This window comes from Condylura cristata, unplaced genomic scaffold (assembly GCF_000260355.1).
Source record: "Condylura cristata isolate star-nosed mole 26May11 unplaced genomic scaffold, ConCri1.0 scaffold00015, whole genome shotgun sequence".
Classification (NCBI taxonomy): Eukaryota; Metazoa; Chordata; class Mammalia; order Eulipotyphla; family Talpidae; genus Condylura; species Condylura cristata.
This window is the reverse complement of record NW_004567116.1, coordinates 32,923,441-32,950,301: the sequence shown is the minus strand read 5'-3', so window position 1 is coordinate 32,950,301 and position 26,861 is coordinate 32,923,441. Positions and strand designations below refer to the sequence as shown.

Genomic DNA, 26,861 nt, shown 5'->3' with positions numbered 1-26,861 from the left:
GAAGAAGTAATGGCTTTGCCATATTTTGAAGAATTCTAAGACATTCCTTTAGATTATTAGGTTATTAAGTACTTCTGGCCTACAGTACCCAGTTCTGTGTATACAAATAAATAAATCTTAAAAAAAAAAAAAAGAACTATGACAAAGTGACACTGAGATATATGGGTCATGAAAGGAAAAACATTAAACAATGGCTCATGTTGAAGGGTCCATGGCTTTTATTGTTATTCACTGCTATCACTGGGAAGAATATTACAATCATATCCTATTTTGGTTCTATTTCTGCTCTGTTAAGTATTTATTACACTTTAATTATTTTTCTTCCAAAAAAGTAATATTTAGATAAGAATTTTTGTTCTAAACTTTTGTGAATATGTTCGGGTTTACTTAATTTAACAAACATGACCTAAGTAAACAAAGTAGAACTGTTACTAATTAGCTATGAAATGATTGCTCTACTGTTGGTAGCTAATTAATGAATATGAAAGGCCATTAGACAGTATGTTATTTGAGGATAAGGACCATATGTCACTGCTCTACAACTCTGCAACAAACGTAAGCATGGGATTTGATATATCTAACAAATGTTAGCTGAATTGAGAAGTGAAAGCACTGGTTAAGCAATAAACTTGTAAAACAATCAATTTGTGAAAGATTACATTATTTTTTACCATAAGGGTAATCTTGATGTTTTAAGACCTCACCTTCAAGACTTTTATTAATTGAAGAAACATAGAATACAACTTCCCACTCTCTCCAAGAAAAGTACCTGAGCTTCTAAGATAAATATAGGAATAGAGTAGGGGTTGGAAAACAATTCTATGAGGTAGGCAGGCACACCCAAAATTATGTCAGATTAATAAATATAAATTACTAATTTATAGAAATAAATTATTTTAGATATATACTTATTTATAGTGTGTATATATATATAGACTCACAAAGACAAAAGGAGAGAAAACTCAAACACAGAAACAAAAATTATGACACCACAGAAATTCAGAGGATCCTAGGAGAATACTATGAACATGACATGCCAGTAAGTTGAAAAATATATATAGTACATATTTTTTATAAATACATACTTATTTATAAGAGTAAAGATCCAGCTGAAAAAAAAGGGTAACGTGATAAAGACATATACTACATAATGATGAAAGGAACAATACAGCAGGAAGAGATAATGGTCATCAATATATGTATTTGCCAAACCAAAGAGCATCAAAATACATAATGTGATTATTATCAAATCTGAATATAGACTTTGGAGCAACATATTAGTGGCTGGAGACTTTATAACCCTCTTTCACCAGTGGACAGATCAACGAGGCAGAAAATAGATGAGGAAACATTGAAGAAGCAGATTACATGGGGTTAGCAGATATGAATAGAGCACTACACCCCCAAAGAGCTGAAAATGTATTCTCCTCAAGTGTACATGGGACATTCTCCAGGATAGATCACATAATGGGTCACAAGACATGTATCAATAAAATTCACAAAGACGGAAATCATACCAAGTATCTTCTCTGCTCAGAAAGGTCTCAAGTTAGATTGTAACCAAAAAAATAAAGCAGAAAAATCTTTCATATGTAGAGACTTTACAACATACTGCTGTATGACTATTGGGTTAATGAGAAAATCAAAGAAATTTAAAAATACCTCAAGACAAATGAAAATAAGGACACACACTACTTACGTAGAACTTATGGGACACAGTAAAACAGTACTATGTGGGCAGTCATAGCAATACAGACCCATGTCAAGGAGCTTAAAAAAAAATCTAACCTTACACGTTAAGGACCTAGAAAAAGAGGAATACAACAAAGCCAAAAGCCAGTATAAAGAAGAAAGAAATGAAAATCAGAAATGATAATAGAAATAGAAAGTGATCAAAAGATCAGTGAAACCCACAGCTGGTTTGGGAGCAACAACAACAACAAAAAAGGACAAATCTCTAGCTAGTCTTACGAAGACAAAAAGAGAGAAAACTCAAACATAGAAACAAAAATTATGACACCACAGAAATTTAGAGGGTCATGGGAGAATACTGTGAACATGTACATGCCAGTAAGTTGAAGAACCTAGAAGAGATGGGAAAATTCTTGGAAATGTACAACTATATGAGATTGACAGGAAGAAATAGAAAAAATGAACAAGAACAATTACAAGAAAAGGAAGTAAAATAGCATTAAGAATCTCCAAGGAAAACAAAAATCCAGGACAAGATATTTCACTAAATTCTAGCAAATCTTCAGTGAGGAACTAATACCTATTCTCAAATTCTTCCCCAAAATTTGGAAAATAATAAATATTTCTAAGCACATTTTATAAGACCAACACTACCTTGACATCAAAACCAGACATCACAAAAAACAAAAACTACGGGCCAATTTCCCTGATGAACACAGATGTAAAAATCCTTAACAAAATATTAGCAAACTGAATTAAACAATGTTTCAAAAGGATCATACAATATGACCAAGTGGGACTATACCAGGGATGTAAGGATGGTTCAAGATGTGAATATCAGTCAATGTAACTTACCACATCAACAAAATGAAAGATAAAAAATCATAAAATCATATCAGTAAATGCCAAGAAAGCATTTGATAAGATTCAACATCCATTTATGATTTTAAAAACTCTCCAAAAACTGGAGTAGAATATTTCTCAACATAATAAAGGTCATATAAGACAAACTCACAGCTAACATCATCCTTAATGGTAAAAATCTGAAAAGTTTTCCCACTAAGATCTAGTATAACACAAAGATGTCCACTTTCACTATGACTATTCAATATAGTATTAGAAGCCCAAGCTAAAACAATTAGGCAAGAGAATGCTATAAAATTGGGAAAGTACTCAAATTGGGAAAGAAGTACAACTCATTATGTGCAGATGTCATGATGACAAACAGAAACTAAAGATTTCACTAAAAAAACTAGTGAAACAATAAATCAGTTCAGCAAAGTGGTAGGCTAAAAAATCAATACACTAAAATCAGTTGCCTTCTTATAAGCAAACAATGAGATAAAAGAGGAATTAATCAAGAAAATCTTATTACAATTACATCAAAAATAATTAAATACCTATGAGTAAACTTATCAAAGAAAGTGAAGGACTTACACAAAGGCATTTTTTAAATAGAAGATACAAAGAAATGGAAAGGTAAGCCCTGCTCATGGACAGAAGGACTAACATTGTTAAAACAGCCATCTTGCCCAAAGAAATATATAGATTTAATGTGATCCCTGTCAAAGTTTCAATGGCATTCTTAAAAGTAATAAACATTACTGAAATTCATATAGAACAATAAAAGATGTCAAATAGCCAAAACAGTCCTTACAAAAAAGAGGAAGAATGGTGGTATCATATTACTAGACTTCAAATTATACTACAAAGTGATAATCAATATAAAGATTGTTTAATTGGTACTGGTACAAGAAAGAAACCTAGGCCAATTGAATAGAACTGTGAGGCCAGAAATAAAACCACAATTAAATGAACAGTCTAAGACAACGGAGTCAAGAATTTACATTAGAGAAACGAGAGCCTCTTCAATAAATGGTGTTGGGAAAACCAGACAGCCATGTGCAAATGAATAAAACTAGACCAGTGTCTCACATCGTAACAAAAATTAACTCATGGATAAAAGACTTGAATGTTAAGACCTGGAACATAAAACACATAGTGGAAAACAGACAAACACTATAGACAACATAGGTTTCAGTGATGGCTTTGTGAATTTGTTTCCAACAGCAAGAGAAATAAAGAGATAATGTAACAATTGGGACAATATTAAACTAAAAAGCTTCTGCACAGTGAAAGAAATTATCACTAAAATAAAAAGACATACTATTGAAGGGGCTGATATCAACAAAAAGAACTCAGAGAGCTTGACGAAAAGGAGGAAATGATGCAATCAAAACATGGGCAGAGTGCTAAATATGTACTTCTCCATAGAATACATACTGATGGTCAACAGTATGAAAATATGTTCATTATCACTTATTGTTGGGGAAATAAAAATCAAAACCATAATGAGATACCTCCTTATACCTGTGAGAATGGCCCATATCAAAAAGACCAGAAACAGACACAGCAATTCCACACCTATGAATCTACCTAAAGAATGCAAAAAACAAACAAACAAACAAAAAACCAAAAAAACCGGGATTTACACTCTCCTATGTTCTTTGCAGCACTATTTACAATAGCCAAGTTTGGAAACAACCTAAGTGCCCAAGGACAAATGAGTGGATTAGAAAGATGTGTTAGATAAACTCAGTAGAATACTACTCAGCTTAAAAAAACAAAAACAAAAACAAAAAACCATGAATTTTTTACTATTTGTGGCAATATGGATGGAATTGGAAGAGATTATATGCTAAGTGAAACTGGTCAGGAGGAGAAAGACAAATAGCAAATGTTGTCACTTATATGTGGAATACAGAGAAAACAAAGGGTCAGACAAAGCCAAACCAGTAACAACCCTACATATTGAGGTTACCAGAATTGAGGTTACCAGAGGGGTTGGTGGTGGGGCCAAAATTGGGAAGGAGTACAATGGACTATGTTAGAGCACTATGGGTATCTTGGTGGTAGATGTGGCATGGTAACAGTACCTGAAGGGGTGTTCCTATATATTTCTAAATCACATAAAAGTTATAAGCCAATTTATTTCAATTAAAAAAGAATAAGAAACGTGAATTATATATGATTATTAAAATTAGAGACAAGTGCAAAGGGACCATAAAAGGAAAAAAAAAACCCTGAATTATTGGTGGCTGTGGTATACATAACAAATACCCAAGGATCTAAGATAGATCATGTTATAAGTGGAAAATCTTGTATACTTTACAACTTAGGAAAGCTCAAAAAAAAAAAAATCACATTTATCTGGGCCACTGAATTATTTAGCTCTGATAAGAATGTTTAAAATATATAATACATATTAATATTAATAAATATATAATACATATGTTTACATATGGTCAGAACATAAAATTAGAGAACATATGTCTCTAATTTTAATATATAGGAATTATTACCTGGGGCACATCATTTGGTATTTCTCTACTAAAACAGATCTGGGGATATTTAATAACTTATCTTCTTAGAGCCCATGAAACAAATAGTTTTCCTGTGGTAGAAGTGCTATCTATTTGCCTTCCTGGGTCCCCTGAAGGTGTCTGTGGCTAAACAATGAGTCAGCCTGGTTGCCGTAGGTTTATTAATTCCTACTACATATTGAATATGCTGTTCAGAATATGGTTGTCTTAATTCCTTAGAGGTCCCTATAGGAAAAGAAAGTAAGATGAATTTTCTAGATTTGTTTCCCTAAAAGGCATGTGCAGGAGGACTGTAATACAGGACAGAATTAAGAAAATCACTGAAAATTCCAAAAAATTCTCAGAAGGCTCACAGAAATTACCAAAGAAATGAAACTCTATTTTCTTCCACTATTGAATTATTTAGTTTGCTCATCTACTTATTCATTCAACAAATATTTACTGAATGACATTTGGATACAGTAGTAAGTAAGACTGATATTATCCAGGCCTCATGTGATTTACTTTCTGTGGGGGTGGGGGTAACAGTCAATGTAAACAAATCAATATATAATATAATAAAGAAAAATAAAGTGGTGGAATGGGTAAGGTTCTGTCATAAGGAATGACTGTGCAGGATCTACTAAGTTTTCTATACATAGTATGCAATAAATGTTGTAAGTAAATGTGCCCACAGATATCTCTTAGATATAGTAAGGGCACAGAACTCATGTAGTCCATGATAAATCAAGCTGAACACATTATATAAATCATAATATGGTTATATAAAGATCAGTGAAACTCACCCTATAGAAAGCACTGGTCAAAGGAAGTAATGCTGCAGCGATGTTATATTCTTCTAAACTTGAACAGTCCTTAAACAAAAAAAGAGAAATAGGATATTTACCAGAAATCACAAATATAAGGAAACACAAATCTGGGACACACTATATCTTTTACCATGGGCACTTACTTTTATTCCAAACTGTTAGTAAAACATACTTAGGTAAGTTTTAAAAAAGGTATTACTGAGTGCATTCTTTCAGAAATGAGGTAAAAATATAGCTGAGAAAGGTATTTTCTTCTCCTTTATTTTCTAAAAATTATTTATGTATGTATATTTTACATCATTGTTCATTTTTATACAGTATTTGCTTTTTCCTCTCAGGTGTAGTACCCATAACATTCCTACCACCGATTCACCTGTGCACCATCAACATAGTTCCTTGCGTTTTTCCCTCCCCTGTTTGGATCCCCCTCCCATCCCTTTGATCTCTTATCTGATTCCCTTAATTCCTCCCATAAGTGAAACCACCCAATATTTTTCATTTTCTTCCTGGATTACTTCACTGAGCATAATCCTTTCTGGTTCCATCCATATTGCTGTGAATGGCATGAGTTAATCTTTTTTGATTACTGAGTTGTGTAGACTACCGAATTGTGTGAGTGTGTATGTATGTGTGTGTGTGTATGTATGTACACACACACACACACACACACCATGTCTGTGTTTTTTTTTTTTAGAATTTATTTATTTATGCATACAGAACTGGGGTACAGGCCAGAGGTGCAGGGGCAGTGAGAGGATTCACCAGACACAGAGTGGGGAGCAGAACAGGCAGATCGACGAAGTACACTGCTGAGAGGTGCAGCAGGCGGGCCAGGAGAGGTCTGCCTCGCCACACAGAATCACCTCCGGGGCAGGCGGGGATCGAACTCTTGGGGAAGTGGCTTTAGCTTCTCAGTGTTGTGCTTTAACCAGCTGTACCACGAGGGAGGGCTACACCATGTCTTCTTGATCTAATCATCTACATTTGGACATCTGAGTTGTTGCTATATTTTACCTATTATAAATAGTGCTACAATAAACATAGGCGGTGCAGATTATCCTTTTGAATTAATGTTTTTGTATCCTTTGGGAAGATTCCTAGGAGTGGAATTGCCGGCTCATGGTAACTCCATTTAGTAGTCTGAGGAATGTCCACATAGCTTTTCATAGTGGTTGGACAGTCTGCATTCCCACCAGCAATATAGGAGTTTTCCTTTTTCTCCACATCCTCATCAACATTTGTTGTTGCTAGTTTTTTATTTTTAATATGTGCCATTATCACTGGTATTAAGGTGGTATCTCACTGTGGTTTTTGATTTGCATTTCCTTGATTGTAAGTGAAGTTAAACATTTTTTCATATACCTGTTTGCCATTTGTATTTTCCCTTTGGAGAAGTATCTTTTTAGCCCTTTTGCCCATTTTAAAATTACTGTTTAATTTGTTTTTGCTGAGTCATATAGGTTCTTTGTAAATCTTTGTGACCAGTCCCTTATTAGTTGTTTGAAGTGCAAAATTTTCTCCCAATCAGTAGGATGTCTCTTTGTTCGGTTCATGCTTCTTTTGTCATACAGAAGCTTTTTAGTTTGATGTAATCTCAGCTATTTATCTTTGACTGAAAAGGTATACAATGCTGTACGCAGCTTTTTTTCTCCCGCTTTATAAGTGTGTTAAAAGTGTGCCACTTACAAAAAAAAAATATTTGGAGTGGATATACATTAAAAAATTTTTTTTAAAGATTGTTTATGCATACAGATCTGGGGTACAGGTCAGAGGTGCAGGGGCGGCAAGAGGATTCACCAGAGACAGAGTCGGGAGCAGAACAGGCTGACTGAAGAAGTACACTGCTGAGGGGAGCAGTGGGCAGGTCAGGAGAGGTCTGCCATGCCACGCGGGTCACCTCTGGGGCAGGCGGGTATGAACTCATGCGGAAGTAGCTTTGGCTTTTTAGTGGTGTGCTTTAACCTGCTGCGCCACCAGGGAGGGTCCCATTTTTAAAATATTTAACTTCTTTCAGAGTAGAATACATCTTATAATTGCATACAGTCCCCCCCCCCTTCATGGTACTTATTAAGAGTATTTTGCTACTGATCAGGCAAGAAATATCACTAATGCCAAAAATCACTGGAGTAATGTTGAGGAATGGAATAATTAGAAAATATAAGTGGGAACGTAATATGGTATAGTTTCTAGGAAAACAGTATTTCTTCAAAAACTGAAACTGGATCCCTATATATCATACACACAAAAATCAACTCAAAATGGACTAATGATTTGAACATAAGACCTTGAAACTGTAAACCTCCTAAGAGAAAACACAGGTGGTAAGCTCCTTGATAGTGATCTTGACAGTAATTTTTTGGATTCAATAACAAAGCAAACACAAACAAGTGAGACTATTACACCAAACTAAAACTTCTGCGCAGCAAAGGGTACCATCAATACCATGAAAGGCAACCTACTGAATGGCAAAAAAAAATATTTGCAAACCACATATCCAATAAGGGGTTAATATCCAACATATTAAAAAACTCACACAATAGGAAAAACAACAATAAAAACAATTAAAATGTAAAGGACCTGAACAGACATTTTCCCAAAGACATGCAGATGACCAATATATACAAGAAAATGTGGTCAACTTCAATATCATTAGGAGAAACCACACATTTTTCTTATATATCACTCTATGTTCTCTATCATCTCTGTTGATTTAGAAATAACTCCAAAACATCAAAAAGTATGAATTTCCTTTTTCCTCCTGACTTATTCCTCATTCCCTTGATTAGGACACTGCTATGCAAAAGAATGTATTGTCCCTGAGTCCTAGCACATCTGAGTTTCTTTAACAGAAATGCCTTGCATGTTTTTGAAGAGTGTCATGAGGCCCAAGGCAATAAAGTTCAACAGACTGAGCTGTAATCTTCTCCTAAGGAAATGGTTGGAATGCCAAGATGCCTTTTGACTTTGATTTCACAGCAGGGCTTCATTTGTAACGATGCTGTCCAAACTTTAAATAACAACAGCTGTGATATGAAGCCCCACATACTCATTTATAAAAATTTCCCACAAATTAAAAAAAAATTAAACAATGGGGAATTTCAGTCCATGACCAATTAGCAGGGAACAGGCAATCATAAAATATTTAGGAGTTAGTTATTATCTTACAAAATGTTTATATATTTTAGTGCCATGTCTCAAACCTGAGCGTCAATCAAATGGTGATTGCAAAATATAAATATAAAATTCTTTGCAAATCACGTTAGAGACATTCTAAGTCAATTAGGTTGAAAAATGGAAAAATTTAAAAACAATAAGTCACAACTGACAGAGCAATAGCATTCCAAAACAGTACAGTTATCTTTTGGAGAATCAGTCCATAGATACACTTTCTAAAGTCCCTTGTGTTTTGGCCATGCAGTCACAAATAAACCAGGTAATTTGTAAACGTGCAAGACCTGAATCTGTACATATTTTATTCTGAATTTTGCTATGTCATAGACCTTTAATTTTCCTGCTACAACTGAAGAGTGAGCCCAGCAACCTTAATTTTCTTGCTTACTTAGTACTTTTTAATCTATGTACTTTTGAAATGTCATGTCAGCATTCCCATTTCATCAAACTTTAGAATCTCTCAAAAGTGATATTTCAACACAAAAGAAAAAAAAATAGCTCAAAAGGGAAAAGGCACAATATCTTACAGAATGGATTTTAAAGTTTATATTAGACATAGCTAAGAAATTTTCCCCCCCAAATTATCCAAAATATTGAGAATATTTGCATTCTCTTCATTGGGACAAAAATTAAAACTGGCAAAGAAAAAATCTCTATTTATATAATATTACTGTCTTGCTCAAAAATCTCAGTTATGTTCTGACATTACAGGATAATACTCAAACTCTTCTGCCATGCTTCTAAGCCCCCATGCTGTGGATCCATTTCCACACCCACTTGGCTCCTCTGCTACAAACTGCAGTGCCAGTTGGTCTACTCCATTTATTATTTTCTATTGCACAATACAGTTATTCCTAATACATCTAACACCCCTACGAATACTGTCATTTACACTCGCCCCCCTTGGCACCTCCACAGGCCTGGCCAAGTATTTCCCCACCCCTTTCAAGTACAAAAATAAGCAAAACTAAGCACAAAATAAGCAAAAGAATTCTTACTAAGACTTCGGCTTCAGGTTATATTTTAATATTAAATCAATTTATACAATTGTTTAAACAGTGTTGTTTATACAGTGTTTAAAAAATTTTGAATGCTATGGTGTTTTAATATGTACCACTAAGATAGAAAGTGAGTGCTGGGCTTAACAAATAATATCAAGCTTTGTTTTAAGTTTTTGAGTGAATGGCCCCAAGTCAGCTTCAATTTTATGTGCCTGGAATCTAGAACACTACACTTTACATATAGTAATAATCACTAACATTTACTGAGTGCTAACTAAGTATTAGAGACATGTTTTAAGTATATATTTACACATATTATTCCACTTAATCTTTACAGCATCTTTAGGCAGTAGAGAACAATTTTATCTTTTTGATAAAGGAACTGAATCTCTTACAGATTAAATAATTGCCTGAGATTACATGATCACAAAAGGTAGAGTCAGTGTTTTAAACTGTATGTTCTTTTGCTTCTCAAAGGCAGAAAGGTATAGAACAGAACCTTGAAAAACAATCTGTGGAAACATATAACTCAGGAAAAAAAAATATATTTTCCAAAAATTATAGTATCCTCAAGAAAATATACCCTATCTATAAAAAAATGAAAATTTTAAATGTGATTGTTAAAATTAAAATGCAAAGGAAAGGCTGGAATTTTTTCATGGTATCCTTTTATTTTGCCTTTATACACAAGAATTTAGAAAAATTAAGAAATACAGGGGCCTCCATGGTGGCACAGGGGTTAAAAAACAGCACTATCAAGCTACCACCAGCCACTATAGCAGTTCAACCCCCAGCCAGGGAGGTGACCCAGATGGCACAGCAGACCTCTCCTGTCTTACCTGCTGCTGCCCCTCAGCAGTGTATTTCAATCTGCTTGTTCTGCTCCCCACTCTGTCTGTGGTGAATCCTTTCACCCCTGCACCTCTGGGCTCTACCCCAGTTCCTCTTTGCATAAACAAATCTTTAAAATAAAAAGATTAAGGGAGTCCCTTAGGAAAAATAATGAAGGCTTTAAATATTTCTGCAAAATGATATAGGTAGAATAGTGCTGTAAAAGCCAATGATAAAGCAAGCTATCATATGTTGATGAAAATCAGAAAGATTATTAGATTAGAAATAATTGACCTAGTTATTATTAAATTATTTTAAATAAATTATTAGACTATAATAAATATAATTTATTATATGAATTTATTATAGATTTATGATATAAATCTAATTATTGGATTGTAATAATTAGAAAAATTAGTTCAGGTACCCTTATCCAAACAAAAGACAGATCTATCCTTTGATTCTAGAAAATATCATCTTGTGATTAAAATTATAACCTAAAACACAACATAAAATTATATATATAATTATATATATATGTATGTGTGTGTGTGTATATATATATATATATATATATTTTTTTTTAATATAGAGTCCCAAACAAACCCTTCTCCCACTATTTGGTATGGAATTTTAGTTTCTGTTTAAAATCAATTTACTGGTGGTGATGGTGAACTTCAGATGTGGTCTTAAAGCTCTAAAGAATGCAAAAGTGATGTCTACAGAATCCAGAAGATCAATGGAGAAAAAAAGTACAGCAAATTCAACCCAGCAGTAGTTCCAACTACAATTATAAAATGAGCCTACTTTACCTCAGAAAACATACTTTTTTATAAAAAAGTCACATTTTAAGACATTAAGTATGTAGACATAAACTTTTTATAAACATAAAAACAAAAAAGGTGTTTTGTCTTCACTAAAACAGGTTCTCATGGCCTCAGGTATATAGGACACCTGCTGACTTAGTGAGTATGCTCTTTTTTTTTTTTTTTAAAGATTTATTTATTTGTGCATACAGAACTGGGGTACAGGCCAGAGGCTCAGGGGCGGTGAGAGGCTTCACCAGAGACAGAGTGGGGAGCAGAACAGGCAGATCGACGAAACACACTGCTGAGGGGAGCAGCGGGTGGTCAGGAGAGGTCTGCCGCGCCATGTGGTCTCCTCCGGGGCAGGCGAGAATCGAACTCATGCGGAAGCGGCTTTTAGATTCTCAGTGCTGTGCTTTAACCCGCTGCACCACCAGGGAGGGCCAGTGAGTATGCTCTTTTAACTAAACCCCCTCCTATACAAATTCAGTCTGAAGAAATTTGGGTAAGTGAATATCACATTTCATTGATGTACTACATACTGATGATCTAAAGCTAATTAGGCCAGATAACAAGAAGTGGCTACCATGTTTGAAACCTTGGTAAGACATCTGTATTTTAGAGGGTAGGAGATTAACAGTATAAAGACTCTGGCATGCTAGGAAAGCTCACTCAAAGTAAAAGACAATTTGTTGCATTTTACATCTTCCACCATGAGGAAGGAAGCATTATTTCTGATAAGCCTCTTTGGGTTATGGAGGCTGCATATGCCACACCTGGGAATACTGTTCTGCTCATGCCAGGTGACACAAAAAACTGCCAACTTTGAGTGGGGGCACAGAGCAGGAAATGGTGCTGCAGCAGATCCATAATCAATGAGCCCTGCTTATCATCACACTCAGTGACTTGCTTGGAGAATTTGTACTTTCCATTGTTGTGGCTTTTAGATCTGCAAGCCTCTAGTTCCCAAAGGAGGAATATTTCTTGCAGAGCACAAAATAAGAATCTCAATCTCATGAATCTATTAACTATAGTGGTCATAAAGGCACTTTAGAATCCTAGTACCGAAGGACTAGTACACAAGAAAAGTCATCATCTTGGCAGAGAAACTGAACGTGGCAGCTAGGTAGAAGGAGGGCTAATGGAATATGTGTGGCATCCAAGTAAATCCTTGAGTACCTCCTGATACTTCCTTGTCGAGTTCTGGTGGAAAATGAACAAGTGCAGCAACCCTAGGCAAGGTGACAAGGAGCTGAGCCTATTCTAGGATGAAGGTTCTAGGTCATGTAGTCAGGAATACCACTGAAAACAACAGAAAGGTTAATTAAGAATGAGGGAATCAGGAACAGACACTAGAAAAGGGAGGAAAGTGTCATGTACAAACCTAAAATTAATTACAGTAGCAGGGGCTAAAGTTTACTCCAGATACTCTCTTATAAGATTTCCCCAGCAAGAAGCACACTAGAGTTCTAGAGGAATGGCTCCTGAATAGGAATGAAATGGACCCAAAAAGCACAAGGGTTAACATGGCAACCATGTTAACTGCCTTATCCAGACTAATGTTCTGCTAGATCCAGAATATTTCTTCAAGGAAGGATTTGTTGCCTTAATGGATGGGAGTCTTATTAATACCCCTTTTCAGAGCAGTCAAAAATCAATGACTGATCAAGGCATGGTATAAATACCCAGTTCTTTTGGCATAATGTGGAACAATTCCAGCTCTGGATGTGGGGCTAAGGGGATAAGGGAGAAGAAGGTGTCAAGGACAACTCACAGCTTTCCACTTATATAACTCGGTCAATGGTAGAGCCATTTGTCAAGACTGAGAATAATGGAAGATCAGGCTTGAGGGTTGAGAGGAAAAAGAGATGGATATATCATAATTTCAGTTTATAACTATATTAACCTTACATTTTATTATAAAATATCTAGGAGTTACAGGTAAGCAAAAAGAAATCATCTTGTGACAAATCAAATGACCTTTAAAGAATCAATGTAATAACATTTTACTGTCTATATTCTTTCTAATCACAAATTAATTATAATTATTCATATACTTTGATGTTATTTTTTATATATAGTTAGCTTTATTCTTAAACTAGTATTTTTTCTTGCACTCCATGCTCCCATTTTTCTCCTACCTAGCTCCTTATACTTACACCTTTTTGTCTCAAAATTCTTCACAGGTTTTTATTATTCTGTTCACCCCTAAATGTATTTCTCTATTTTTTTTCATTCTAATATATTCCTCTTGTAGTACTTTCTTTCTTTAGGCTGGCTCAACAATTTCTATGGTATAAAGTGTCACAGGAATCTTCATCTGTATTTCCAACCCAGACTACACTCCAACTCAGCTGACTGAATATCTCCAATGTGATATATTTTACAGAGATACCAAACTCAATATATCTTAAACTGACTTATCTACACACCTTTACCACCTACAAGCCTGACATTTTCCCATATTATCTTGATAAAAAGGACCAAAATCTATTTAGTCACTTAGTTGCAAAGCTTTCTATCACATTATACCCTCACATTAAATTTTTATCTGAGTACAGATCAAGCTGATGCTCCCTGTTTTTATCTGCCCATCCAACAAATATCTTCAGTTAAACTAAGTGCATTGTATTGGGGACTGTAAATTACACAGTTACATTACAAATCATTGCCCTCTTGAAGTTCTGTTAATTCTGTCAGTTGTCCACCTGTTCCCTCTTCTTACCTACTACTTTTGTTTGAATTTTAACATGGCTATAGCTTCTCTACTACAACTTCCCTTGGGGAGTTTTACAATGTAAGTCAGATAGCTTCCCTGTTTCCCCCCGTTCTCCTAATTTCAGCTTTCTCATGTCTAATAAGTCAGTTACTACTTGTTCATTTATTTTCTGGCTTTTAAAATTTTGTTGCTAATGTTTCTTTAGTTGGGCTTTTTTTTTTTCTTTTTCTGGTCCTGTGGATTTATGTTGATCTTTTAAAAATTCCTCGAATAACATTTTTAGCTGAGTTTTCAGAGGAGATTGGAAGTAAGTATGTGGAGATTAATGATTAGGAGCCCAGAACTAAATAGTTCAAGAGTCTATCATTTCTAAAATTTTTCTACACCACCATTTTTTAATATTTTAATTTCTTTTCCTCACATTTACTAGCTATATGATTTTCCAATAAAAATTGAGTGTCTCTCCTTTTTCCCTTTGAAAAGACTTTAATGTCTTCTTATTCCAGGGGATATATGCGCTCCTGTGTTTATTGCAGCCCTATTTATAAATCAAGTTATGGAAACAATGTAAGTGCCCAAGGATGGAGGAATGGATTAGAAAACGTAGCATATATACACAACTGAATGTTCAGTTATAAAAAATAAAGAACTCTTTCCATTTGCAACAACATGAATAGAACTGGAGGGGTCAAAGTTAAAGTGAGAAGGAGAAAAACAAATGCCGAATTGTTTCACATATATGTGGAAATAGAGAAACAAAACAAAGACTAAGACAATACCACACCCTGGAAAAATGACTATGGACTTGAAGCTATAAGACACGGACAGAGTGGGGGGGGGGGAAACAGAGAGGAGAGGGCAATATGATGGAGGGCTGAGGGTACCTTGGTCGTGGTTTTGGTATGGTGACATATCAATACATCTATGAGAAATAATTTATGCTACGCCTCTGAATCAAAAACACTGTTGTAAACCAATATTAATTAAAAAAGAAAACAAAAACCTTCTTAGTGTATTATAAAGTCATGTAGTAACTGAGGAAATAAATTAATATTCAATAATTATGTAGGATAGCAATCATGTATTAATAGTTAATAATTATGATTAATAGTTGAATGATTATAAGGCTCAATATTGTTCAAGTATTAATGACATACACCTTGAACCTCTTAGGGGGAACTAGGTAAACTATAAGATTCTCACCTGTGCCTAATTAAAAAATTTAAAGAAGTATGTTTGGAATGAACACACACAGAGTCATGGTATTTTGGAAAGGATATGAAAGCTTAGCTTGAAACTGAATAATCACGAGGTACTTAATTCATATTGTATTATTAGGAGTAAGCAAATTACACTATATACCAGAATCCTTTTAAAGTTAGAACTTTTTCTTTCTGAGTGTAACTTTCCTAAATAACATACAAGTGTATAAAATAGAAAGAATTTTAGGGAATAGAGGAGGGAAAGTGATAGGCCTGGGGCATTGGAGTGTTGATGGAGAGAGTGAGGCATGCACATATATGGAGGTCTGAAGCTGTAGACTAGCAGCAAATCAATTTTAAAAGAAAGAAAGAATTTCATTAGCTGTGACTGTAAAGAAAAGGAACTAAAGGCTGTAGGGACTATGAAGTACTAGACATGAGAAGAAATGGCAATGTTACTGAAAAAAGGAGAAAAATTCTTTTAGAAAAAGGAATTTTTTTTTTTTTAAATGAAGACAGGACTGGGATGGAGGAATGGTTTATTTTAAGTTGAGTGACTAAGCATTCAACAGGGGAGGAGAATATAGGAGAGGAAGTCAAGAGCTAGGCTAAGCTCATAATAAAAAAAAAGTATCAGTTTTGAGGGTCTAAAAGATCTAATATGGATATTCTGAGCATTAGTATGAACAGAATCTACTATTAATTAATATATATATATGCCCTAGTATATAATTTTATGAAATATAAACTGTCTTTCACAACCTAATAAATTCCTAGAAATGTCAACATACCAAGACTGAATCATGAGCAAAGATAAAATCTGAATAGATTTACCAGTTAATAGATTGAGTCAATAATCAAAAATTTTCTAATAAATAAAAGTCTAGGACTAGAGATGAGTACATAGTAAATTCTATCAAATGTTTAAATAATTAGTACCAACCCTTGTCAAATTCACTCAAAAACAGAATAGGAGGGAACACATTTTAATTCATTTTATAAGGTCAACATTACACTGAAACCAAACCATGATGACACTACAAGAAAATTACAAAGCAATATCCCTGGTGAACACAGATGCAAAAATTTTTGATAAAAATACTAGCAAACTGACCACAATAATACCTTAAAAATATCTTACACCATGACGAAGTAGGATTTATTCCAGGGATGCACAGATGGTTCAACACTGGCCAATCAACTGGTATGATACATCACATCAACAAAATGAATGCTAAAAATCATATGATCACCTCCATAGATGAAGAAAAAGCACTTGATAACTTCCAATACCCATTTGTGATAAAAACTCTCAGCAAAGTGGGTAAGAAAGAACATATATTAACATAATAAAGGCAATATTTGACAGGATACAACTAACATTATATTCAATGAGAACTGCTGAAAGCTTTTCCTCTATGAACAATAGGACAATGACCCCCCATTCTTACCACCTTTATTCAAGACAGCAAATGAAGTCCCAGACAGAACAATTAGGTAACAACAAAACAGAACACATCCTAATTGGAAATAAATGTCACTATCTGCAGATGATATGTAACAATAAATAGACAATCCTAAACATTCCACCAAAAATTACTAGAACCAACAAATTCAGTCAAGTTGCAAGATATAAAAAATTTGTTGCATCTGAACACTAATAATGAATTACTAGAAAGAGAGTTTAAGAAAAAAAAATCCCATTTACAATTATATCAAAAAGGGTAAAAAACTTAGGACCAAATTTAGCCAACAAGGTAAAAGATCTATATACTGAAAACTATTTAAAATAACGATGAAAGAAATTAAAGAAGGTATAAATAAATGGAAAGATATTCCATATTCATAGCTGCAAGAATTAATATTAAAATGTCCACCTTAATTAAGGCAATCTACACATTCAATGCCACCCTTCTCAATATTCCAGCAGCATTTTCCTCAGAAATAAAGCAATATTAAAATGTGTATGGAAAGGTCCTGAATAGATAAAGCAATGGGGCAATAAAAAGAACATATGCTCTCCAACTTATACCACAAAGCTGTAGTAATCAAGATAGTGCAACATTAGAATAAAAAAGATATACAGATTGATGCAACAGTTTTGGGTGCCCAAAAATAAAGCATACATGAATGGTGGCATGTCTTTTAACAAATGGTACTGGGAAAATGAGACAAGAGTAAAAACAGACCACACTATCTTCTGTCATTCACAAAATTTAATTCAAAATGGATAAAGGACTTCAATGTTGGACTCGAAACCATAAAACTCCCTAAGAAAACATAAATGATAAAGTACTTGCTGTTGGTCTTGGAGATAATTTTTAAGATTTGACACCAAAAACAACAGCAACTAAAGCTAAAATGAACAAGTGGGGTCACAGCAAATGAAAAAGCTTCTGTATAGTAAAAAAGCACAATCTACAAAATAAAATGGCACCATACAAAGAGGGAGAAAAAATATTTGCAAATTCAGTAAGTGGTTAATTTCAAAATATGTGAAGAATGTGTACAATTCAATATTTTATACACACATATGTGCATGCACACATACTTATTAAGTGGGCAAAGTATATGAATATACATTTTCCCAAAGCGACATACAAATGGCAAAAAGATATATGAAAACATGTTCAACATAATTAATCATGAGGATGCAAAATTTCCCTTTGCTCCATATTCTTATAAGAACTTATTACTGTTTTTGTCATTTTAACAGGTATGAGATGATACCTCATTGTGATTTTGATTAATTATGTTGAACATGTTTTCATATATCTTTTTGCCATTTGTATGTCACTTCGGGAAAATGTATACTATCTATGTACAATGGAAGAGTATTCAGTCATATATAAAAAAGGAAATCTTACTGCTTTCACAACAGAGATGGATCAGTACTACACTAAGTGAAATAAGTCAGGCAGATAAAAAAAATTCCATATGATCTCATACCCACAATTATCATATATAGAATCTAAAATACCTCCTTACCTCGAAACTCATAGATACAGAGAACAGATTAGTGGTTGCCTAAAAATGATTATGAAAGTGGGGTTGGATGAAATGATGAAGGAGGGTGAAAAGGCACAAACTTCCTGTTATAAAACTAGTATATCAAGAGATGCAATATACAGAATGGTAATTATAGTTTATAATATAGTATTGTATATTTGAAGCTGTTGAATGTAGATATTAAAGTTCTCATCACACACAAAAAAACAATGTGTGGTGATGGATGTTATTCAGATTTAGTGTGGTGACCACTGCAGTATATATATTTTGAATCATCATTATTATAAAGCTGAAACAAATATAATGTTGTAAATGTCCACTGTATTTTTTAAAAAAAAATCCTAAAACCTCTATGTCTGTATTTCAGAGCATACAACTAAATGAATTTTATAATCAGGCAGCAGATAATAATATGTACTCCACTGATAATATATATTTTTAAGATTTACTTGTTTATGCATACAAGAACTGTGGTACAGGCCAGATTTGGGATTGAGAGGATTTACCAAAGACAGAGTGGGGAGCAGAACACGTGGATCCACTGAAATGCACTGCTGAGGGGAGCAGCTGGCAATACAGGAGAGGTCTGTTTTACCAAGTGGGTCAGCTTCAGGCCTGAGAACCAACTCATGCTGCAGTGGCTGCCGATAGCTTCATAGTGCTGTGCTTTAACCCCTTGCACCACCAGGGAGGCCCCCACTGATAATATTTTTATTTCACATGTAAAGAAACATTATCTAAGAATTCTTAAAGATTTAAACTTTTCTCCTGGCGATTTTAGTGCTGCATAGAAAGATATGGCACTGGTTTTTAAAACACTAGGTGAAAGACATCAATTTTTGAAATAAAAGCGATTAGCCGGTAAAGTAAATTTGGGTATGTACCTTTATTACAGAATACATGGGTTCAAGATGCTGATACACTACTCAGGAAAATATGAAGTATAGAGAGGCTATGTTCTTCTAATGCTTTCAGGTTGATTTAGTGCTCTACAATTGCTTCTACCCTTAACATTCCCACTCAATATGCTCATTGCTTCTACTTCTTCCTTCATCTACCTCCTTTCTCTTCTTGGTCTATTTTTCTACAATAGTAACATGTTGTCCACGGGCCAGCAGCATGATAATGACCTAAGATTTTATAAAATATGCAAATTCTCTGGGTCCACTCCAGACTTACTGAAGCAGAAATTTGGATATGAGACAAATGACTTATGTTTTAACAGGTTCTTCAGTTGTTCTCACACATGCTAACCTTGACAACCTTTGGTCTATAATGATCAATATTATCCTTTCTGAGATAACCTTGAACCAATATAGAAAAATAGAATTATTTCCTATAATAATTCAAATTATCTTATATGTCCTTAAAGGAAATGGCATCAAATTCTTTTAATTGAATTCTAAGTGTTTTTTTTAAAAGTAAGTTTACCACATTTATACTTTTATGTTTTCATATTTTTCCCTCAACCAATAAATACGGGCCTAAAGTTGAAAACCTGTATATGGTTCCTTCATTGGGGTTACTCTCTTTTCAAAGGGATTTCAAGTAGAACTAACGCACTAGCAGGTCTAACCAGAGACAAAGTTATGCAAATCAGTGTATTTAACAACTACACTAGAAGCAAAAAGCATGTTATGAGAGCAGAGAAGAGGGATCAATACTACCACAGCAATCAGAAAAGGTGTTATTTGAATGAGTGCCTTTAGAGTTGGACTAGAAGATGAATAAGTAATGTGAATTCAGATATGCCAGTAAGGTCATTATTTCCATCACTTCACACCTCTCTGGACTGTAGTTTAGATTAACTGATCTCTAATGACTTTATTTTAATTCCCCCTTTTACTTTTTGTCTCAACTCTTCTGAATTCCATTTATGATTTTAGTTGGTTGATTATGAAAATATTCAACAAGGAAGAGAATGCTCTTTTTGTGAATTTGTAGGCAGATAACCTTGGCAAATACCTTGGCTACAAAAATAAATTCCAGAAGCTAGTCGTATGAAGTTTATAGAACACAATGTTAGGCTCAAAATGTGCACATGACAGATCACATTAGGAAAGAGTGTCTTAAAATTACATTACTTCATCTCTAAAGAGATGTGTCTCATGAGACCATGGTAGTAGTCAAAACTTTGGCTAAACAACTTTCTCATGCATTACTGACAGGAAAGTTATTCCTGAAAAAGCAAAATGTGCTCTGAAACATAATTTGAAACAACAACAAAGGCAAGGCCAAAGTTTAACATTATAATGGAAAGCCTAAAAGATTTAAACCAAGAGGAAATTTTTTTTTGGTAGAGAGAGACTTTCAGAGGAGATGAGACTCTGAAAACATGGTTAGAGTACTTCAAATATAATTTGTAGTGGACAATTTAATGGCAACTTACTATTATGGTCATGAAATTCTGAATATGTCAAAAGTAAAGTAAACAGACAATATAGTTTTAGAGCTATCAGCAAATAACTAGCAAATCAAATTAAAAAATATCATTTATAAGAGTAAGAACAACATGGAATACCTAGAGATAAATCTGACAAAAGATGTAAATGACCTACAAACTCAAACTACAAAATAGTGCTGAAAGATAATGAGAACATCTCATTAATAGACAGGTATGCTGAGTTCATGGGGCAATTCAATAATGTCCTTGTATATGTCATACATTTTAATGGAATTAATAAAGAATTTAACAGTTGATGTTAAAATGTCAATTCTCCTTAAATTGATATAACTGCTCAATCCAATTTCAAATCATGATCTCACGCTTTCTTTGTACAAACTGATAAAAATATTTTAAAATTCATGTAGAGATGCAGTGATTTAGAATGTCCAAAAAAACTGAAAAATAACAAAGTTCAAAGAGTACTAATAACATATCAAGACATTTTATAAATCTATAGTGATTAAAACCAGTGTAATATTGACATAAACTAAAGAAAAACATTAAAGAAACATTATGGAGTTTAGCAACAGACCAAAACATTTATGGGTACTGTCTTTCTAAAAGTGAAACACAGATTAAGTCGGTAAATAATGATGTCAACAAATGCTCCGACCACAAGTGGATGTCAATTTGTAAAAGAAATTTAAAGTTAGCTCATATAAAACAATAAATACAAAAGAGATCTTAGAAAAAAATGCAAAGCCTAAAAAATGTTTTAAAAGAAATTGGGGTTGAGAAAACAGTGACTCTTGATTTAGAAAATATTCTCAGGTATAATACTAAAAGTCTGTGTATTCATAAAGAACTAATAAACTGTACTTCATAAAAATAAAACAATTTCTGATTTTCAAAAGATACAGTTAAGAGAACAAAAAGATTAACATAAAAGAAAATATTTAAAAACCATACAGTATTTGACAAATAATTTGTATTCAGAATAAATATAAATCTTACCAAACTCAGAACAAGAAAGCAACTCACCTAAAAATGGACAAAAGACGGGCCCTCCCTAGTGGGGAGCACAACACTGAAAGCTATAGCCACTCCAGCATGAGTTTGAACCCCGCTCGCCCCAGGCATACCCACTGCTCCCCTCAGCAGTGTACTTCATCGAACTTCCTGTTCTGCTCCCCACTCTGTCTCTGGTGAATCATCTCGCTGCCCCTGCACCTCTGGCCTGTACTCCAGTTCTGTATTCATAAATAAATAAATCTTAAAAAAAAAAAATGGACAAAAGAAATACTTCAACACCTAAGCTATTTCAATGTTATTCAATTGTCATTAGGGCAATGCAAACTGAAACAACATGCAATAATACCATGCACTTATTAGGATTGTTAAAACTAAAAAGACTAAAAATACTAAGTATCAGAAAAGATGTAGAGACACTGGCATTTTGATAAACCTATGGTAGGATTGAAAAAATGAGAGTCACTTGAAAATAGCTTGGCCAAGGAATAGAGAAAATATTCACAGAGAAAACAGAAGAGAACTTCCCTAGTATGAAAAAGAAGACCAAAGCAGACATCCAAGAAACAAGAAGAACACCAAGCTACCACGACAATAGGAGAAATACAGCAATACACATCAAGAACACAAGACAAGGAAAAGATGAGAATGACAAGAGGGGAAAAAACAAATAACCTATAAAGGGAAACCGATCAGGCTGACATCAGACTTCTCCAAAGAAACACTACGGGCCAGAAGAGAGTGGAGGGACATACTCAACAAACCCCAAAGCATTAAATGCCAACCAAGCATACTCTATCCTGCGAATAGTTCTCCTTCCTCTGTGAAGAATAAGGACATTTTCAGACAAACAGAAACTCCACAATTTTGTCATGACTAAACCCCACTCCAAAAAATACTACAAGAAGCCCTCAAAACAAATCCTTTTCACAGTTCAAAACAGGGAATAAAAATACAAAAGGACCAAAAAAAAAAAAAAAAAAAAAGGCAAACGTAGGTGCCAGTATATCAATATTATCTCTAAATGTAAATGGCTTTAATTCATGAATACAAAAAGACACAGAGTTGCCGGATGGATTAAAAAACAGAACCCAACATTCTGTTGTCTACAGGAAACACATCTAACTACAAAAGATAAAAACAGATTGAAAATAAAAGGATGGAAAACAACCCTACAAGTAAATGGACCAAAAAAGAAGGCAGGAACAGCTATACTTATGTCAGACAAAATAAACTTCAAACTAAAAAAGGTTAAAAGAGACACAGAAGGCCACTTCATTATGATTAAGGGGACAATACAAGAAGAAGACATAACAACCATCAACATATATGCACCAAATGAAGAAGCACCAAAATATATCAGGAAATTACTGTCATCTATGAAAATGTATATCAGAGAGAATACATTCAAAGTAGGAGACTTCAACACGCCACTCTCCACAATGGACAGATCAACAAGACAAAAAAATAAGCAAACACACTAATGCTCTGAAAAAGGACCTGACTACATGGGTCTAACAGACATCTATAGAATACTGCACCCCAGGAAATCTGAGTACACATTTTTCTCAAACCCACATGGATCATTCTCTATGACTGACCACATACTGGGTCACAAGATACACTATGATCAAAATCATACCAACTAATTTCTCTGACCATGAAGGAATCAAACTAGAAATACACCATATGAAGAAGGCAAGAAACCCACCTACCATGTGGAAACTGAGACCCACACTACTGGAGAACCATTGGATCAATGAGGAGATCAAAGAAGAAATTTAAAAATACATGGAGAGGAACGACAATGACGACACAAGTCTCCAAAACTTATGGGACACGTTAAAGCAGTTATAAGAGGAAAATATATAGCAATACTGGCTCACATAAAGAAACAAGAAATAACTCAAAGAAACAACCTAATCTCTCACCTTAAAGAACTGGAAAAAGAATAACAGAATAACCCAAAACCAATAGATGACAAGAAATAATAAGAGTCAAATCAGAAATAAATGAAATGGAAGTTAGGAAAGCAATCCAAAAAAAAAAAAAAAAAAAAATCAATGAAACCAAAAGCTGGTTCTTCGAAAAAATAAACAAAATAGACAGGCCACTAGCCAGGCTCACAAAGAAAAATCACGAGAAAGCACAAATAAACAGAATCATAAACAAAAGAGGAGAAATCACAACAGGTGCAGCAGAAATCAAAAGAAAAATCAGAGAATACTATAAACAACTATATGCAAACAAGTTCAACAATTTAGCAGAAATGGACAAATTCCTACAACTCTAAAACCACCCAAAGTTAGATAAAGAAGAATTAGAACAACTAAACAGGCCAATTCCAAGCAAGGAAATTGAAGAAGTAATCAAAACCCTCCCCAAAAATAAAAGCCCAGAAACAGATGGATTTGCACATGAATTTTACCAAATGTTCAGAAAATAGTGCCTATTCTTCCCAGACTCATCCAAAAAATAAAAAAAGAAGGAAAACTACCACATACTTTCTATGAAGCCAACATCACACTAATACCAAAACCTAACAAAGAAAACACAAAAAAAGAAAACTTCAGACCAATCTCCCTAATGAACACCGATGCAAAAATCCTCAACAAAATCTTAGCCAACAGAATCCAACAATGCATTAAAAGAATAATACACCATGACCAAGAGGGCTTTATCCCAGGAGCACAAGGGTGGTTCAACATCAGAAAATCAATTAATGTAATCCATCACATCAACTGACAGAAAAATAAAAACCACATAATCATATCAATAGATGTGGAGAAAGCATTTGACAAAGTTCAACACCCACTTAAGGCCTTTGGAATCCTCAGAATAGAAGGAACATACCTCAACATGGTAAAAGCCATATATGACAAACCCACAGCCAATATTATCCTCAATGGAGAAAAACTGAAAGCCTTTCCTTTGATATCAGGAACAAGACAATGGTGTCCACTATCAGCACTGCTCTTCAACATTACATTGGAAGTTCTAACCAGAGCAGTAAGACAGGAAAAAAACATATGAAGAATCCAAATAGGGAAAGAAGTAAAATTGTCCTTATTTTCAGACGACATGTTAATTTACATGCAAAACCCTAAAAACTCCACAGAGAAACTAATCAAAACTATCAACCAGTTTAGCAAGGTAGCAGGATATAAAATCAACATACAAAAGCCAGAGGCCTTCCTATACACAAACGAAACAGAAAAAAAACAAAAACAAAAACAAAACAAAACAACCCATCCCCTTTTCAATTAAAACAAAAAGAATCAAATACCAGGGAGTCAACCTAACAAAAAAGGTAAAACATCTATACAAAGAAAATTACAAAAAACTGTTAAAAGAAATTCAAGAAGACACCATGAAATGGTGGCAAGATCCTTGCTCATGGATCAGAAGAATTAATATCATCAAAATGGCCATCCAACCAAAAGCGATATACAGATTTAACACCATTCCAATAAAAGTCTCAATGACGTTCTTCAAAGAAATAGAAAAAATATTGATGAGATTCATATGGTACCACAAAAGACCTCAAACAGCCAAAACTCTCATGACTAAAAAGGAAGAGAATGGAGGTATTACAATCCCAAACTTCAAGCTATACTACAAAGCCATAATAATCAAAACTGCATGGTACTGGAACTGCATGGTACTGGAACAAGAACAGACATACAGACCAGTGGATTCGAACTGAAAACCCAGATATAAACCCACAGGCTTATGGACAGCTAATCTTTGACAAAGGAGCAACGTGATACAATGGAACAAAGAAAGTTTGCTCAGCAAATGGAGCTAGGAAAAGTGGGAAGCTACATGCAAAAAAAGTGAAACTAGATTACTACCTCACACCACATGCAAAAATCAACTCGAAGTGGATTAGAGACCTAGACATAAGAACAGAAACCATAAAATACCTGGAAGCAAAGATGGGCCAAACACTACACGACATACACTTCAGTGACATCTTTAAAGATACAGCACCCAATGTAACAATAGTGAAGGCGAGGATAAATAGATGGGACTACATCAAGTTAAAGTGACATTACAAAAGACAAACAGACATGCCACTGATTGGGAATATATTTTCTCACACAAAATGAGTGATAAGGGATTGATCACAAAGATACACAAAGAACTGATGAAGCTCAACAAAAAGAAAGTAAACAACCCCATCCAAAAATGGGCAGAAGAGCTAAAAAGACACTTCTCCAAAGAGGAAATGCAAATGGCCAACAAGCATATGAAAAAATGTTCAACATCACTTATAGTAATAAGGGAGATGCAAATTAAAACCACAATGAGATTACTACCTCACCCCTGTAAGAATGACACATCTTAAAACAACCAGCAACAACAAATGTTGGTGAGGATGTGGCGAAAAAGGAAGTCTCCTGCACTACTAGTGGAAACTAATACAACCACTATGGAAAAGTGTTTGGAGGTTCCTCAAACTGCTTAACATGTAGTTTCCATAGGATGCAGTAATCCCACTCCTAGGTATCTAAGACACAGAATCCCACTCCTAGGTACCAAAAGACACAAAAACACTGATTCAAAGATACCTATACCCCCATGTTTATTGCTGCTTTATTTACAATTGGAAAGACATTGAAACAACCCAAATACCCAAAAGTGGATGATTGGATTAAAAAGATGTGGTACATGTACACAATGGAATATTACTCAACAACCAAAAAAGAAAAAATAAGCAGATGTCTTTTGCAGCAACATGGATGGAGCTGGAGGAGATCATGCTTAGTAAAATAAGCCAGAAAGAAAAGGAAAAATACCAGATGGTTTCACTCATAGCA

The 26,861-nt window shown here is 34.2% G+C and overlaps 1 protein-coding gene across 3 annotated transcripts in view; it reads right to left on the bottom strand.

Moving 5' to 3' along the window:
- SBF2 (SET binding factor 2) overlaps window positions 1-26,861 on the bottom strand; it is a 315,525-nt gene that overhangs the window by 100,904 nt on the left and 187,760 nt on the right. For all 3 annotated transcript variants that reach the window (XM_004683051.2, XM_012725460.1, XM_012725461.1), the window contains exon 17: window positions 5,861-5,929. In XM_004683051.2, coding sequence (XP_004683108.1) covers window positions 5,861-5,929 — 69 coding nt within the window. The remainder of the gene's footprint in view (window positions 1-5,860; window positions 5,930-26,861) is intronic.